An 18,199-nucleotide genomic window follows, 5' to 3' on the forward strand; every position below is an offset into this window, starting at 1 on the left:
CTCTTTCTATATATATATATATATATATATATACAGACTTTTTGATTTCTTGTTTTACAGGAAAAGGAGGGCGTACAATGGGAAGCGAAGGAAGATAACTCTGAGGAAGATGACTTGGACGAGACCGTAGGTGACCCTGAGGAGGAGGATCACCACATGGAGTTCTGTCGAGTGTGTAAGGATGGAGGTGAACTACTGTGCTGCGACGTCTGTCCTTCCTCCTATCACATTCACTGTCTGAACCCACCACTGCCAGAGATACCCAATGGAGAATGGTTGTGCCCAAGATGCACAGTATGTCATTTTATTTTTTTAAGTGCTCTTTAGTCCTGATGTCAAAATGCAGAGCTTTTGTCCTAAATCTTGCTGTTTGCTTCGTCTTAGTGTCCATCATTGAAAGGAAAAATTCAGAAAATCCTGATATGGAAGTGGGGGCAGCCACCTTCTGCCACTCCTGCGCCCAAACCAGCAGGTGCCGGTCTTGATGCTCCCCCTCTGAAACCTTTGGAGGGCAGAGCAGAGCGCGAGTTCTTTGTCAAGTGGCAGGGCATGTCCTATCTGCATTGCTCTTGGGTGACAGAACTGCAGGTATGTGTCATTAGCCAAACATCTTGGGTACTGTCTGCAAATGAGCTAGGGTAGATTAGGTTTTCTGACAAATTCAGAAAAAAAGGTTGCAGAAATGTGAATTTTAGTTGCCAATGTGTTTTTAGACATGTCGCTGATTGTGGATTATGATGAAATGTATACCTTTTATTCAATTGTGATTGCAGGTTATACATTTAAAAAAAAAAATTTTTATATATATTTCTACCTTTAAAAAAAAAAATGTTTCTTTATTACTGTCCCTCTTTACAGCTGGAGCTGCACTGTCAGGTTATGTTCAGAAACTACCAACGAAAGAACGACATGGATGAGCCTCCTGCTGGAGATTATGGAGTAGATGAAGAAGAGAAGAGCCGCAAGAGGAAAAACAAAGATCCAAAGTATCTGGAACTGGAAGAGAAATTCTTTCGCTATGGTATCAAGCCTGAGTGGCTAATGATTCACAGAGTACTGAACCACAGGTAAGATGGGGTGACAAAACTTTAGGGAGATTGCACACATAATGTGACCCTTGGGTAGCCTTGAACATAGTCCAGTTTTAGCTTGTGTCCCAGTGTTCAGCGTTTAAAGTGTAGCTTGTAAAATAATTACTGCTGCTTTAACTACTTTGTGTTTCCTCAGTGTGGACAAGAAGAACAATGTACATTACCTGATTAAGTGGAGAGACCTTGCATATGATCAGGCATCTTGGGAGTTAGAAGATGCAGATATTCAGGACTATGACATATACAAGCAGGGTTACTGGAATCACAGGTGAGTGTTTAGCCCCTGTGGCAGGTACCTGCTGCTATTCGCCATAGTGTGCTGCATTTTTTAAATCTAAACCCTTCCTGATTTTTACAGGGATCTAATGTGTGGTGAGGAAGGACGACCTGGCAAAAAAATTAGGAAAGTTAAAGTCCGAAAGATGGAGCGACCTCCAGACACCCCAATTGTGGATGTAAGTTGCCTAGTGTGTATGGTTTCTCTGGAGACCTGTAATGCTGTGCTTTTGGTTCTCATAAGCCTGTTTTCTCTCAGCCCACAGTGAAATATGACCGCCAGCCAGAGTTCTTGGATTGTACTGGAGGAACCCTGCACCCCTACCAGCTAGAAGGATTAAACTGGCTGCGCTTCTCCTGGGCACAGGGCACTGATACTATTCTTGCAGATGAAATGGGTTTGGGCAAGACTGTGCAGACTGCAGTATTCTTGTACTCTCTTTATAAAGAGGTGAGTTGGGGTCTTTCTAAACCATAACTTGTTTGGTCAGTAAACTAAATGTTGTGGATGTTGGTCGAAAATGGCACTACGGGCAAAATGCCTATAGTACCAAAACGGCCGAAAATGCGTTGCATCTCCTTAGCTTCTCTCCTCCCCACTAGGCGCCAGTCTGTGTCCCCCTCTGATCCCTGCTGCTCTCCCCTGCCTGTGTTGGAGGCAGCAAAAAATTGGAGGGGACACCGCCAATCCAGCTGCCGGCGCTCTGGGCAGGAGGCCAAGCGGGGCGGAGGGGGAGGGGAGGAGAGCTTGGCCTACTCTGACAGGCGGAGCAGATGGAGAGCGGAGCACAAACACCGTACTGGTCTCTTAAGTGTTTGTAAATAAAGGAGGACATGGTAAGCTTACCATGTCCCCAGTTATGAATGAACAGGAAGTGCTCTACATCAGTTCATTCATCATTGTAGACATAGTAACTCGTACTATTTCCACAGTTTATGCATGGACAGGAGCACTCGGTATAGAAGCTTCCTGTTCATAACGGGCTGCAGAAACTTTTTTAGAAATGTGTCCTCTATCTCTTTCTATTTTAAAAGGGGAAATATCAGGGGTCTGTTTAGACCCCTGATATTTCCCTATAGCCCCCAGCAGTAAAGTAAAAACAAAAATATTTTAAAAAAGGTTGGAAAGTCCATTTCGGTTTCAGTCTAAAAATGTAATTTCAGTGCATTCCTTCCATATGTATTTTGGTTTTTGCAAAATTCCTTTTCAAACTATTAATTTACTGAAAGCGGTGAAGCACGTACAATCCTGAGAGCAAGTCAGTCCTTCGCTGTGGTTTGTGCCAGCATTGTCTGTGGCAAATTTTGGACAGACCCCAGTAATCATTTTGTGCAGTCCTAGGCTGCCTAAAGAAAGTGCAGGCAAAGTGACCAGTCTCTTAAAGGTGTACTCCCATCACTCCAGAGTTGGGAGTCAAACCCTCTGTAAGATCCATGTGAGGACACCGCAAGAACTCTCAGGCATTTTCAAGGTTTTTGCACTTCTGAGGTAGAGGACTATTTAAACCTTCATTCTTAAGCATTTTGCGTTGATTTATCTTGGTTGAGAAATCACTGAATTATTTGTTTTTTTAAAGTGAGGTTTTTAACTCCCATTCTTGTCCCTTTTTTTTTCACACCCAAATGCAGTCTAACTTTTCTGTTCATTTCAGGGTCACTCTAAAGGTCCTTTCCTGGTCAGTGCACCCCTTTCTACCATCATCAACTGGGAGCGTGAATTTGAGATGTGGGCTCCTGACATGTACGTTGTCACTTATGTTGGAGACAAGGACAGCCGAGCCGTCATTCGAGAGAACGAGTTTTCGTTTGAAGACAATGCGATCCGAGGTGGCAAGAAAGCTTCACGCATGAAGGTTTGTAACAGCTGCATCTGTTTCTATTGTATCTTTGTTATGTTGGAAAGGATGGCCTGCCCTTATGTTGCTGTATTTTGTCTGCTTTACAGAAAGAGGCTTCAGTAAAATTCCATGTACTGTTGACATCATATGAGCTGATTACCATAGACATGGCTGTACTGGGCTCCATTGATTGGGCCTGTCTTGTGGTGGATGAAGCTCATCGTCTGAAAAACAACCAGTCCAAGGTAAGCAAGCTTTAGTTTGGCTAATGAGGAATATTCTGAGTTTGGTGTCATTTTCTGTCACTGCTAACATGGGCTCTGTTTTCAGTTTTTCAGAGTTCTGAATGGCTACAGTCTTCAGCACAAGTTGCTTCTCACAGGAACCCCCCTGCAGAACAATTTGGAGGAATTGTTCCATCTGCTTAATTTCTTGACGCCAGAGCGCTTCAAGTATGTGTACAAGTAGTAGTGTTGTCATGGGTACATTTGCCCATGGTGTATTGGTATATTGTCTTGCCCATGTGCGCCATTCTCTTTTTGCTAGTTTCAAACAGATCACAGCAGCTTGCCTACTTTTTATAGGTAGGCTTGGTAGGCTTCTCTTCAGGTTCAGGGGTTGAACATCCCTGCAGTTGAGCTCTTGGCATTCCCACCCACATGGTGCTCCTTTCACCCTTACCTATGATGGTAAAGGTAGAGGAACATGTAAAGAAAGTCTGTGGAACCCTTAAGCCAGGGGTGTCAAACTCGATTTATCGTGGGCCGCATCAACATTATGGTTGCCCTGTAAGACTATATAAATGTATCTAATCTTTACCATAATTGCCTCTGCCTTCGATTTATCACTGGTTTTAGTAATCACTTAATTCCTAGATCTGAAAGTAGAAGTCTAGGAAATGGCCTGGTGGGCCGGATTCGGCCGCTGGGCCTTGAGTTTGACACGTACCTTTAAGCTATGCATCATTGATTGGTAAAAATTTGTGACACCACCGACAGTAGCTTCACCTACCATGGAGTGAGGTTTTTTTTGTAGCCCTTGTTCCCTGGTGTTTAGTGAACAAGCACTTAGGTATGTTAACCAAGACAGTGCTGCAGGGTGCAGAGGCAAGAACTTTTGATCATTTCTTGTACTTCTGTTAATGATAGTTGCCCTTCCTAGTCTGTGAAGACATATGATCACACAGAGCATGTGTGGGTAGACTGCATTTTTATATTTTTCAAACCTTTTTGCTGGTCGCATAGTATTTAGACCTTTTGACTTGCCCTTTAACTGCAGGTATTCCTTAGGCTTTCTGTAACAGTGTTTTCTTTCTGTAGCAACTTGGAGGGCTTTTTGGAGGAATTTGCAGATATTGCCAAAGAAGATCAGATTAAGAAGCTGCACGACATGCTGGGTCCTCACATGTTGAGAAGATTGAAGGCTGACGTGTTCAAGAATATGCCCTCTAAGACTGAGCTCATTGTGCGTGTGGAGCTTAGCCCCATGCAGAAGTAAGTAGTCGTACAATGACTTAGTAGTCAATGGTCTTGGAGCCATAAGACTCCTGTGCAGCCACTAATGCTTCCACAATTGCAGGAAATACTACAAGTTCATCCTTACTAGAAACTTTGAGGCTCTGAATACTCGGGGAGGTGGTAACCAAGTATCTCTGCTCAATGTGGTGATGGATCTGAAGAAGTGCTGCAACCATCCATACCTCTTCCCTGTGGCTGCTATGGTAAGAGCAAAGATGTCCTCTATGCATGAATATACAGTTGTCTTGGCCTCAGAAAGGCATGAATGATTTGACTGTTACTGATTGAATGCATTATTTCACAGGAAGCACCCAAGATGCCCAATGGGATGTATGATGGCAGCGCCCTCATCAAAGGAGCTGGGAAGCTGCTGCTGCTGCAAAAGATGTTGCGGAACCTGAAGGATAATGGACACAGAGTGCTCATCTTTTCCCAGGTTAGAGCTGTTCACATGTGCCTGTAATAGAAGGACAATGATTGACTGATTTTTTAAGATGCCTTTTATAAATAAGAAGTTTTGTAGTCTAAACCCTTAGTTCTCAACTGGTGGGTCGCCGCGTGCCTTCCACTTTTCTAGTTGAGAGGCTCCTCAGCCTCCCCCTAGTGCAGCACTATCAGTTCTTGCGCCAAGCAGCCATTTAAAATACACTGCTCGGTGAGGAGTGTCAGCTTGAGGTGGGATGGGCTGGGGGTATGGCTGTGAGGGAGCTCCATCTATATGTACATTGGTTACAGTTTCCTCGCGTGTCCAGATGGAGCTCCAGCACAGCAGCCCACACTGGACCCCAGGCTGAGGATCTACTCCTGTTCTCGTAAGGCAAGGAGACTGTGTGTGTGTGTGTGTGTGTGTGTGTGTGTGTGTGTGTGTGTTGTTGAGGGCCTGTACACACTAGTACAGTGCGTTAATCAAACAGTCCCATGCCGTTATCTCACTGTACCATGCAATTGCATCTACTACGCATTCTGGTGTGGGAGGTGCGTTGCCATTTATTTGAATGGCACCCCAAATGCATCTCCTGCACCAGACTACTCAGTGCCGCAATTCCGTGTGTTCCATTGCAGTGCGACTTGGGTCACAACTTAATGATCATGGACAAATGTGGGTCCGGTGGTTGCACAGGTTGAGAACCACTGGTCTAAATGAAGTGTAGATTAATCTCCTGTTTCAGGAACAGTTGTAAAAAGTTACTTACCCATCTTCTTTTGGGCCAGTGACAATAGTCAGGACAAATACAGGGGGATTTTTTCCTCCGAGACCCAACTGCTTTAATCCTTTCCCTACTCAATCCAAAGCAATAAGAAAAATATTGGCTGTAAATGCACTTTAACAGGGAGGAAAGGATTACTATGAAATTAGTTCTGTAAGCGGTGAATAAACAATGTGACATCATTAAAGGATTTCTGTAATTGGTAAAACACCAGTTTAATGTGACCTAGAAGAACAATGATGGTGAATTGCCAAACATGAATTACCCCATTTGGCTACAGCTGCTGAGCCTGTAAAATGTTCTAGTGTTAAAGCAATGGCCATTCTTTAAAATTCAGTGTGCCTGACCTTCCATGTCTGTGTTCAGATGACCAAGATGTTAGACCTGCTGGAAGACTTCATGGAGCACGAGGGATATAAATACGAGAGGATAGACGGTGGAATTACCGGAAACATGCGTCAGGAGGCCATTGATCGCTTTAACGGTTAGTGTCTAACAAGCCTTGCCTCAATGATCACTTCATCTTGCCATGATCAGAAGACTGCAGTGCGGCCTGCATTTAGTAACATCTGATGCTGCAAACTGTTGCCGCTAATTGGTTAGCGTTGTACTTGATGTAATCATGCATTCCTCTGTCTTGTAGCTCCTGGCGCTCAGCAGTTTTGTTTCCTACTGTCCACTCGTGCTGGAGGTTTGGGAATCAATCTCGCCACAGCTGATACTGTAGTAATTTATGACTCGGATTGGAACCCTCACAATGATATTCAGGTAAGGAAATGCTCTACCTCGGTTTACTGAACTCTACACCAATTGTGATTGGATAAAACTGGCCTTTAGCACTTCCCCCTCACAAGCCTCATCATATTTCCAAATCATCTTACTACACTTTTTACATACTCCTCCATTGATCTTATCTACTATTCCTCCACTCCTGTATGATAACCTGTCTTTATTCTGTGTCTACCTTACTTACCTTGTTAGATCAATTGTTTTTTTCTTTTTTTTTTTTTCTTGAGCATCTTACAGTGATTTATGTCTGGTATTTAGAAATGTATGATTAGTCCTAGTTCATCTGCCATTCCGGTGAAATGGAAACACAAGCATTTAAAAACTTGTGCTTTGTTTTATGGTTTTGTGTTTTAAAGAGCACCTTGCACATTCATGGCAAAGTTAACAGCAATGAGGATCACCAGCATCCTATGAGTGCTGGTGATCTCATTGCTGTTAACCTTGTATATGCATAGCGCCATCCGTGGACATCACTACACTCGCCACCATTATTTCAAACACTGGTCTTTATTGCTGTATGGTGTTCAGGGGACATCGTTGATTTTGGAGGGTTTAGCAATGGACACCACTTGCATTCATATGCCCAAACTCATCAGTCCCATCCAAAAGGCCAGGTGCCGGCCATAAGAGGCATGCCACAGGCATCACCAGTAATGGTACAATGTATGTAGAGCTGCACTCGGCAGCCAGGACCGTGATGTGAAAACGTTTATTCTGCTTGTCATGCTTGTAACATTGTAGATTCCTGACAATATTCCATCGAGGTTCTGGCTGAGTACGGCTTTACATATATTGAAAGTGACCGGATCATCACCTGACCCAGTTATATTCATTTTGAGAGCGCTACACTCACCACTTCTTCCTTTGCTGCAGCTGCAATAAAATACCAGGGGTGATGTTGCCCAATTCTGTCATGTGACAGTTTACAGGCCTAGTGATTGTAGACAAGGCCCAATTATTGCATCATGGGGATGGAGAAGCATTGAGTATTTTGAAGCAGCTGTGAAGAAAGGAGGAAGGTGCCTGGAAGCTTTATGTCCATGCATTATAGAGCAGAATGCTACACAAATTAGCAGGTTATTTGAAGGAACACATGGCATTGTTGTGCTGCAAGATGTTCTTGTGGCTCACTATATGCTCTTTTTCAACAGGCGTTCAGCAGAGCTCACCGTATAGGACAAAACAAAAAGGTCATGATCTATCGATTCGTTACTCGTGCCTCTGTAGAAGAGAGGATTACTCAGGTAGCAAAGAAAAAGATGATGCTGACCCACTTGGTGGTAAGGCCGGGTCTCGGTTCCAAAACTGGGTCAATGTCCAAGCAGGAACTGGACGATATCTTGAAGTTTGGTACTGAGGAGCTCTTTAAAGATGAAGCGACAGAAGGAAAGTCATGTAAGTAGTTCCATAAAAGAAGCTTTTTCAAACTATAATGACTGCTATACCATGCAAGCTGTTTACACCTTTTGTGTAATCTTAGGTGAAAATAAAGAGGGTGAAGACATCAGTGTTATTCACTACGATGACAGAGCAATCGATAAGCTACTGGACAGGAACCAAGATCATCAAATAGAAGACACTGAGATTCAAGGAATGAACGAATATCTGAGCTCCTTTAAGGTGGCTCAGTACGTCGTCCGAGAAGAGGAGATGGCAGTGAGTAACTTATGCGGTTTTATTGGGGGCTGATCATTTCATGGTTCATATTAAAGTGTATTTCCACTTTTGCAGCCATATTGAGACTCCTATTTTATATTTGTCACATGTTTCTCATTCCCTTACCATCTTAAAACTTTTTTTGTTTAATTGCTGCTTGTACAATTCATGCTCTGTTGAAAGAGAAATTGTTCTCTGTATGGAGTTTAGCTCTGGAATGCGGGGGGGGGGGGGAAGAGATAGAGACTGAACAGGTTAATGTTAACAGAATTAACACTGTATAGTGCTGGCATATATATCATTGTCCATTGTAAACTATTTGCAATAAGTTTGTCCTAACGAATGATCTAGGAACATTGTGTGTCGATGAGGAGAAGCTCAATCTGTCCTCAGTCTTTCCATGGGGACAGCCAGAGGAAATTGAGAAAGAAGTTTGAAAAACACTTCAGCTACACACACGTCTAAAGGCTAAAAAATGATTTTCAAAAAACCTATTTTAGGTGTACTGTGTGAATTGGAACACATGGCACACAGAGTGAATTTCCCAAATTTGCTTGCAAAAGTGGAAAGTTTCTTTAAAGTGTTCCGATCCACTGAAATGGATAAAAACTGTTCACACAATGCAGGTTAGACGTTGGTCAAAAACAATACTGCCATCAAATGTTCAGCTTTTTTGACAGAAATCAATACAAATATGATATCTCTGCATCAGTTTTCACCCGTGATTACAAGGCAGAGTTTTTTAAGCAATAATATGCTTTAGTCCTGTTTTGACATTAATCCCTACATAATAAAATGATCTGTTTACCAAAACATGGCACACGTATCGCAATCATAGCTTTTGCAGTATTAGTACCCTCCCATACTGGTACAGTGCTATTGGGTAAGCTGGCTTAACCACCTTTACAGTCTCAGAATGTCCAGCTCCTGTCTGCCAAGAGATGGCATCCAATGGGAATGCTAAGTCTCCAAGCCCCTAGAGAGACAGGCTTCCACAAGATCAGAATGTCCATTTTGAAGATTAGCACACCCATTGTCTCAGCTTAAAATCATTGGATTGTAAATTACGGACCTTTAAGACTTATAGAATACTGTATTGAAGTTCTGATCATGCTGGATTGCTTGATTTCAGGCTTTGTTGTCCTGCTCAAACAGCCCTATACATCTTAATGTTGGGGCGTCCAGTGCCGGACATATAGTATAACTGTCTGTTTAGGAGGGCTGCACACAGAAAGGTGCATTTCCCTTAAAGGCTCGACAGGACATGTACATTTGGAGGGGGATTCCTTATGTATATTTGTACAGTATGCATGCACGCACAATCATGTTGGGGCCATGTGAGGGCCAAGTCTCGGACAGCTATTACATCTTTCTGGTCCCTGCTCAGGAGGAAGAGGAGGTTGTCCGTGAGATCATCAAGCAGGAGGAGAGCGTGGATCCAGACTACTGGGAGAAGCTTCTCCGCCATCATTATGAGCAGCAGCAGGAGGACCTGGCGCGAAATCTGGGCAAAGGAAAGAGAATACGCAAGCAAGTCAATTATAATGACGGCAGCCAAGAGGACAGAGGTGAGGAACAGGCCCACATGCCACTGTTGTGCTATGTTAATGCTGAAAACTCTTCTGTAGTCTCTGGTCTCGTGTGTTAATTGCCTTTTTTAATGATCCATATTTATTTAATTTTTTTAGATTGGCAGGATGATCAGTCCGATAACCAGTCTGATTATTCTGCGGCATCAGAAGAAGGCGATGAAGACTTTGATGAGCGATCAGAAGGTAAGCACGAGTCGATGTCAGCGGTCGAGCAAATAAAGAATAACATGCTGCTATTAAAGTACTTCCATCCAGTGTTCATTTGAGTGTTAAAACCATAGCCTGTAATATCCAGGGCCTTGCAGTGGTCTCCAGACTGGGAAATCTTGGCATGACCCTATAGAACAGATAGCACAGCTTTTATGTGATTTATCTTCCCAAAAAAAAACTTTATTGGAAAATTTGACTTGTGCTCACAAAAGTGCTTTGCAAAATGCATGTGACATAAAATCCATAAGGGAAAGCCGCTTGATCCATTGAGCAGTTAACCCTTACAGTGCAGAGGTAAGCCCACTACCAGTGTTAATAAAAGTTTTGCATAAGGTTCGGGAAACCCCCCCCCTTGGAACCATGTGACTTGCACATTGCTTTTTAAATAGCAATCTTTTAGTCCGCACACATCCATCAGACAAGGCCAACAGGATAAATAGCAGATGTGTCAAACACACAAAAGAAGCACGGGGTCAGGGAAAGGAATGAGCCAGGTAATTGCCGCTGGGAGCACGTCCTCACTCCAATATGAGCCCATAGATACAGAAGAAAATCTGGCCACATAACAGATTCTGCTGGAATAGTTTATTGAAGCTTGTACCACATCACTGGGGTCCCAGTCCACAGGCTTAGTCATAGATCTCTACGATAAAGCCCCTGATAGGGTGAAACTCTTTAGAGGGGCGGACCTTAGCGGGACACCAATGATGTGCCACAAGTTTCAATAAACTATTCCAGTGGAATCTGGTGTGCGGACAGCTTTTATGTTTCTATGAAGAAAGATGTGTCACTCCAGTGAGGCAAAACACCCCTAATTCCGACAGGTCTACAGGATTAGCTTAGAGAGTTAACTACCCAATTACAATTTTAATTGGGTGGACCTTCTGCCTTGTACCTATGCTGTCATTCCCCTGTGCTCTGACACATCTTCCATCCACAGCAGCTCGTCGACCCAACAGGAAAGGCCTGAGAAATGACAAGGACAAACCTCTCCCTCCACTACTGGCTCGTGTGGGAGGCAATATCGAGGTATGTGCATATATCTGGGACTTCAGTTTTCCAGGTCTGTTAGATTGGACCTGTGCTCTATAAGAGCTATGAGGTAACCTGCCATGTGCTTTGTTCTTCCCAGGTATTAGGATTCAATGCCAGACAGAGAAAGGCCTTCTTGAATGCCATTATGCGCTATGGAATGCCGCCTCAGGATGCCTTTACCACTCAGTGGCTTGTGAGAGATCTGCGTGGAAAATCAGAGAAGGAGTTTAAGTAAGGAACCCTTTTGTGGAAAAACAAAAACTTATTTGCGTCTTTTTGGTCTGTTAAAAATATACCATTTGTTAGCATGTTGTTGTCTGATCGGGAAGGGCAAACAGCCTGTCAATTCTGCCAGAAAACTAGTCCTGCCCTGTGCACTCTGTAGTGTTCTCAAATATTGTCAGTCCTGTTCATGTTGCCTCTGAGCTACAGAACGGCTCTCCAGTTTTATGAAGAGGTGTTCTGTAATCCTAACAGACTTATCCTACGGTGACAACACTGCTGATATATATACAGGTCTTGAAAAATCTGCTCGACGAGTAGCTTCCCGGCCGGCCGTTGTAATTACACGGCCGGCTGGGAGCTTTACATTCAAGCGATCGAGCGTCCCTAGGGACGCCCGATTGCTTGTATAGGAGCAGCTGTCACTGCCGTTGCCGGTCCCGAGATCCGCTGTGCTCAATGCGGCCGCGACCGGCACGGCTGCTCTGTGACAGGAGAACAAAGTGAGTTCGGTACACAATCTCCCTTTTGATCTCCTCTCAGTCCCGGAATGCAGGAAGTGATGTATATTGCATCACTTCCTGCATTCAGTGTCACACTCCAGCTACAGAAGCTGATGAAGCAGATCTGTGCTTCATCAGCTTCTCTGGGGGTCCCTAGGTTACGTTAGGGGTCTTGGAGACCCCTGATGTCTCCATAAAGAGGACCTGTCATGTAAATTGGCTATCACATAGGGGGTTTCTTACCCACTATGTAATAGCAATAAAGTTGTGTGAAAAAAAATACAAAAATTAAAGCTTAAAAACCCCACATTTTTTTTTTAATTCCCCTGCCCCCCACATACAAACACAGATATGCGTTGGGTGCGAAAAGGACAATTGCTCCTATTGTGCCGCACATGTTGCATATCGCCGCGAACGTCTGAGTGAGAGCAATCGTTTTAGGGCCGTTCATTACCGATAACGCTAAACTGATAAGCAATAACAGCGTTGCCTATGGGCAATTTTCAGTGTGGTCGTTTTTTTGTGATTTTTTTTTTTCGGGCGTGCACAATTTTAAGGCTTTACATGTTTGTCTATTTACCCGACGTGACCCCCGTATTTAATTTTATATTTTACCAAAAATATGGGTAAGAATATATGTTTTCTAAAAAAAAAAATTTTTCAAGCCCTGTGTGTGTATATGCGCACACACACACACACACACACACACACACTACAGTGGGTAAGCGATGTCATCCCTAGAATAGGAATCGTATTACTGGAGTAACTAATTCAACCACCACATTTTAAGGACTGGTGAGGTGCAATATATTACATTTTTTGTTCCCCAGTTTAGAAACCTTTAAGTTCTTTTAATCCCCTATACCCCTTATGTAACATGCGCATAGTAATGTCATCCATAATGATTGATCTTGGTTTTTTTTCCTAAATCTGCCTTCATTATAGAGAATACTGTAAAACTTTCTCCCATCTTATTTCCCAGGGCATATGTGTCATTGTTCATGCGTCATCTCTGTGAACCCGGGGCAGATGGGGCGGAGACATTTGCAGATGGAGTCCCAAGAGAAGGTCTATCCCGCCAACATGTGTTAACCAGGATTGGCGTTATGTCCCTCATCCGTAAAAAGGTCAGTTTCTTCTGTGTGCCTTTTTGTAAATGGAAAAGACTTGTACAACACTGTCTGGGTTCTCGAATTGATTCTCGCATCAGACAGATATGCTTTAAAATATATTGATTCAGTCTGAAAATGTGGCTTGTTCTTAAAGTTCTTGCCATTTTTCTCTTACAGGTTCAAGAGTTTGAGCATGTGAATGGGCGCTGGAGTATGCCGGAACTGGCAGAAGCAGAGGAGAACAAGAAGAATTCTCCTGCTGACTCTCCATCACCCAAAACTCCAACCCCGTCTACACCAGGGGATACACAGCCCAATACACCAGCTCCAACCCCTGCAACTGGTGAGCTGGATTTGTTAAAGTTTAAAGTGTGTGTGTGTGTATATCAACCGGAATGATGATCGTCTCTAATTTTGCTTCCTTTTGGTTTGTTCAGATATCAAATTAGTCTTTTATCTTTTCACTCAGAAACCTGTCGATCCTGCTGAAATCAATTGCGTATATAGAATCCTCTGCCCCCTCTGAGTTTTATGCTGCTAGACTAAAGAGCACATTCTCTGTAGGTGATGGAGAGAGGAAGGTGTTCTGTTTTAGTAAAGACGGTCATACAGGGCCTGGAAGTCAGTCAATTCCCCCCCATCCAAGCTAACGGCACAGATGGAGAAGTCTCCAATGTTGTCTATTGTATTCAGTCAGCTGCGGCACGCATGTCTGACTAGGGCACTGCTAAATAGTGACTGAATCCACTTTTGTCAAGCCAGGGGTGCTTGCATGGCCACCCACAACTCGTAATTCAAGCTCTCTATTGGGGGCCTTTACACACCTCTGTGTGATGATGCTGCTGCTCCTCCATTTGGTTCCTAGTGTAAAGTGAACCGGTTACTTTGCCTGATAATTCCATCTAACAGGCAGAATAAAATATGAATCTGCTTGCAGTGGGTTCCTCTCTATATTCTAGGTTTTAAATAGAAAGTTAATGATGATGGTGTTGAGCCATGTGACTTGTGTCCAGTCTTGGTTATAGACTCCCCTTTTTACTTCCATGATTTGTGGGAGATATTGGCTGGACGTACAGTAAACCTGTCTGTTTAGGAGGGCCGCACACAGGAAAGTGCTCTCCCTTAAAGGCTCGACAGGACATGGCTACCTTATTTAGTTAGGCGAAGTGCTGTAACCCATAGCAACCACTTACAATTCAACTGACATTGCCTTGTTAGGGTGAAAGCAGAGGTGTCCAATTGTTGATGGCATTTTAGCTGATATATCCTGTCCTTTTTTTTTTTTTTTTTTTAGATTAGCCCCCAAAAACTTAAGAGAGACACAACTCGTAATTCAAGCTCTCTATTGGGGGCCTTTACACACCTCTGTGTGATGATGCTGCTGCTCCTCCATTTGGTTCCTAGTGTAAAGTGAACCGGTTACTTTGCCTGATAATTCCATCTAACAGGCAGAATAAAATATGAATCTGCTTGCAGTGGGTTCCTCTCTATATTCTAGGTTTTAAATAGAAAGTTAATGATGATGGTGTTGAGCCATGTGACTTGTGTCCAGTCTTGGTTATAGACTCCCCTTTTTACTTCCATGATTTGTGGGAGATATTGGCTGGACGTACAGTAAACCTGTCTGTTTAGGAGGGCCGCACACAGGAAAGTGCTCTCCCTTAAAGGCTCGACAGGACATGGCTACCTTATTTAGTTAGGCGAAGTGCTGTAACCCATAGCAACCACTTACAATTCAACTGACATTGCCTTGTTAGGGTGAAAGCAGAGGTGTCCAATTGTTGATGGCATTTTAGCTGATATATCCTGTCCTTTTTTTTTTTTTTTTTGTTGCTGAGCCTCCAAAAACTGAAGAGAGTGCTCCAAAGGAGGAGGCCCCAGAAGCGGAAACCAAACCCCCAGAGGAAAATACAGAGGTGAGTTGCTATAAGCAGCGTTGTCTCTTTAGAGACCCTGTCACATTCCACTGCATCCTGCCCTCACTGCCAAGACAGTCATGCAATCTGTATTGGATGCACGCTCAGAAGCATTGCCTGCTGCAATTTAATATTACTAAGCAAAGATATTTGCATAATTCAGCTACAAAATGGCACTTCCTGGCATGTTGGGTCATGAGCACCTGGCCAGCACAGCCAGGCACCTAGCATGTCAGCCATGACGGCCTCCATGCTTCTCTCGGGAAAAGTATCCTTTAAGTGACTTTAGCAGCACTTTGTTTTTAATACCTTTTCTGTTGGTACTCTGGAGTCTGACTCTCCTTCACAGGCTTACATTAACACCTCTGATGTCTTCTCTTGTTTTAGCAGAGCACACAACCTGCAGTGGCAGCGGCAGTGGCAGCTGCACCAACACCCACAACAGAGAGCAAATCTCCTGCTGCCCCGGCAGAGGTAAAACCAGAGGAGGCAGAGAAGGAAGAGAAGCCTCCAGCAGCAGAGCCCATGGAGACAGACCTGAAAGGTGGGATGAATCTTACCTTTAAATATTACACTTTTAGGATCTTGAACTTGCAGCTGCCTTAGCTGTCTATTGGGTTCCTGCATGGTCCCAATCGAATAAACCTGCAGCTTGAATAGCCCTCAGCTTGTGTAGCAAGCGTTTGTGTGGTACCGTATCAAAAGCCTTTGAGAAATCCAGATATACCACATCCACCGGCTTACCTCCGTCCATATCTCTACTCACCCCCTCATAAAAAGTTAGCAGGTTAGTTAGGCAGGAACGGTCTTTCCTGAACCCGTGCTGATTGTCATTAACTATCCCGTTTTCCTGAACAAATTCTACCAGATAATCCTTTATTATGCCCTCTAGCATTTTACAAACTACCGATGTTAGACTGACCGGCCTGTTCCCACAGGCTTGCTATTTTAATGCCCAAAGGGTTAGGTAGCCTGTCGGTGTGTACTGCACTGGGTTTCTCTCCTGTCAGCTGCCAGTGATGGTCTCATTTGAGAAGTGTAAATCTATGTATTATGTTCAGTAGTAAATGTTTCATTGCGGTAACATAAATTCATCAGAGGACACAGCAGTCTTTAGGGGTATAAACCCTGTCCATGGGAAGGTGGGCACAGCAAGCAGACAGGAATGACTCCTCCACTTGTCAACTTCCCCTCTGCATGGGAAGAATGAGCACAATTTTAGCTTGGTGTCTTAGGTGGTAGACCATCTTGGTTTTTATCTCTCGGATTACTTGAAATACAAGCCTATTGCCTCTAAATTGTTTTAGATCAGTGTGTTGGGGAATATTCCTTGTAGTCCTTATGTTTGAAAGGCTTAAAAGTATAATTGACTGCCGTTCAGTTTCTCATCCCCGCTTTAGACGGGGAATGTCTTTCTAGTCTTTCTACTGTCTGATCTCTAAGCCTTTCCTTTTCTTCCAGCAGAGGCAGATAAATCAGATGACGTGATCGCGGTGGATGATAAGAAAGGTGAGTGTCTTCTACACTTGTTGCTGTTCTGCCCTGTGACGACACATGACACGACTCAAACTCTGATCTCTGCTTCCTCCACCAGAAGAGGTCCCACCAGTCCCATTACAAAACGGAGAGACGCCTAAAGATGCTGTGGAGGAGAAGAAGAAGGTTGTTGCCACCAAACAAAGATTCATGTTCAACATTGCGGATGGTGGTTTCACAGGTAAGAATTCTGCAACGTGTAAGAGTTTGCAAGGATCATATTCTTGTGACGACATGCACTTATGACACACAACCTGAATGAATGTGGCTTTATAGAAGATGCTGCAGAATATTGTACCTGTAAGGGTCACTAGTTGTCTTTACTAATAAAGTGGATCTTTAAAACTTGCCTAATCTCAGTTTGCTAGCCTCAGCTTGTTCACTTAGGCACCAGCAGCATTCCACAGCCTTTCCCTAACCTCTTGGGATACCTGAGGATCCCAAATCTTGCAGCAGTGTGGGAATGCACAGTGCAGGAGTACATTTTTGCAAGATTGGCATCCCCCCAAGTTTGCCAGGAAGTTGTGTGGGGTTACTGATGCCTAGGCAAAAGTGCTGGCAGCCAGAAACTATGGTAAGGTACATTTAGGGCCTGTTCACACGACGTCCGTTTTCTGTGTTGACCTGATCCGTACGCTCCTGCACTAAAAATGTATCCCTATGTGTTTTATGGGCTACAGTTCTCACGTGCGCAGTCCGTTCAGGTTACGACAGAAAAATACTGCATGTCACATTTTGTACGGTCCGAAAACGCGTCAAACGCACTGCAGCTAACATTCTGACAGCCCCACTCTAGCAAAAAAATAAAAAAAATTTTTTTTTTTTTTTTTAACTGGAACGCGGCAAAAACACAGCACCACGTCTGCAGATCCGGACCTGATCAGAAACTGAAATTCATGTGAACAGGCCCTGATAAGGGTTTGCTTTTTCTTAAGCTTTAAACTAATACATTTACATGGGTGAGAGGAGGGGCGGCTAATGAATAGATGTTTAAGTTTTACTGATAGGGCCACTTTAAGCAGCGTTTCTGTTTGAAGCCCGAACAGCTGAATTCTGTTATGTTGATGACTTGTCATTATAATGCGAGTAAATATTTACAGTAGAACTAAGTGCAAATGTAATGATTTGCTGGCAGGAAGAACTTTATTGCAAAAAAGTGTTTCTTCATTAAAAAAAAATTCTGCCTGCCAGCTACTCCTTGTCTAGTACTCATGCACAGCTTGGTGTACATTCTCAGCATGATTTGGTGCTGAAATGAATTGACTTCCATGCTCAGGAGAGAGTTTTGCTGTCTGTTGATGAGGGAGCTCAGACTCCACATCGCTGGAGGAAAGGCAGATCTTGCTGACTTAAGTTCTTCTTTAAAAACCTGCTTCTGCAATGTGTGAATTCCTGGGAATTTCACGGGTTTGCTGGTAATAAAGTCTCACTATGGTCACAGTGGCCCTTTTTCTGTTTAACATGGCCATGGTTGGAGAACCTTCCAACCAGTGGACTTGACCTGAAGCCTGCAATACTCACTCTCCTCTCCTTCCTGCAGAGCTGCACTCATTATGGCAGAATGAAGAAAGAGCAGCAACTGTAACCAAGAAGACGTATGAGATCTGGCACAGACGACACGATTACTGGCTGCTTTCTGGCATTATAACGTATCCTTTTACTAAACGGGAGAATATCCCTTTGTGAAGTCTCTTCTGT

General features: G+C 43.6%; 1 protein-coding gene across 3 annotated transcripts in view; it reads left to right on the plus strand.

Moving 5' to 3' along the window:
- Positions 1–18,199, plus strand: part of CHD4 (chromodomain helicase DNA binding protein 4) — a 53,751-nt gene that overhangs the window by 31,673 nt on the left and 3,879 nt on the right. Inside the window, exons 11-37 of one of the 3 annotated variants that reach the window (XM_018553206.1) lie at positions 61–294; positions 385–588; positions 859–1,067; positions 1,228–1,359; positions 1,450–1,546; positions 1,627–1,818; positions 3,020–3,220; positions 3,313–3,450; positions 3,536–3,657; positions 4,525–4,698; positions 4,784–4,925; positions 5,027–5,158; positions 6,297–6,414; positions 6,574–6,698; positions 7,871–8,114; positions 8,200–8,375; positions 9,763–9,943; positions 10,064–10,150; positions 11,118–11,206; positions 11,310–11,443; positions 12,920–13,064; positions 13,227–13,389; positions 14,880–14,965; positions 15,356–15,509; positions 16,427–16,474; positions 16,560–16,682; positions 18,042–18,150. In XM_018553206.1, the coding sequence (XP_018408708.1) occupies positions 61–294; positions 385–588; positions 859–1,067; positions 1,228–1,359; positions 1,450–1,546; positions 1,627–1,818; positions 3,020–3,220; positions 3,313–3,450; positions 3,536–3,657; positions 4,525–4,698; positions 4,784–4,925; positions 5,027–5,158; positions 6,297–6,414; positions 6,574–6,698; positions 7,871–8,114; positions 8,200–8,375; positions 9,763–9,943; positions 10,064–10,150; positions 11,118–11,206; positions 11,310–11,443; positions 12,920–13,064; positions 13,227–13,389; positions 14,880–14,965; positions 15,356–15,509; positions 16,427–16,474; positions 16,560–16,682; positions 18,042–18,150 (3,959 nt within the window). Of the gene's footprint in view, positions 1–60; positions 295–384; positions 589–858; positions 1,068–1,227; positions 1,360–1,449; positions 1,547–1,626; positions 1,819–3,019; positions 3,221–3,312; positions 3,451–3,535; positions 3,658–4,524; positions 4,699–4,783; positions 4,926–5,026; positions 5,159–6,296; positions 6,415–6,573; positions 6,699–7,870; positions 8,117–8,198; positions 8,376–9,762; positions 9,944–10,063; positions 10,151–11,117; positions 11,207–11,309; positions 11,444–12,919; positions 13,065–13,226; positions 13,390–14,879; positions 14,966–15,355; positions 15,510–16,426; positions 16,475–16,559; positions 16,683–18,041; positions 18,151–18,199 lie in introns of all 3 variants that reach the window. The other 2 variants (XM_018553205.1, XM_018553204.1) reach the window with 2 other exon arrangements.

The sequence above is a fragment of the Nanorana parkeri genome, unplaced genomic scaffold, assembly GCF_000935625.1.
Source record: "Nanorana parkeri isolate BGI_ZX_2015 unplaced genomic scaffold, ASM93562v1 scaffold113, whole genome shotgun sequence".
In the NCBI taxonomy this organism is placed as follows: Eukaryota; Metazoa; Chordata; class Amphibia; order Anura; family Dicroglossidae; genus Nanorana; species Nanorana parkeri.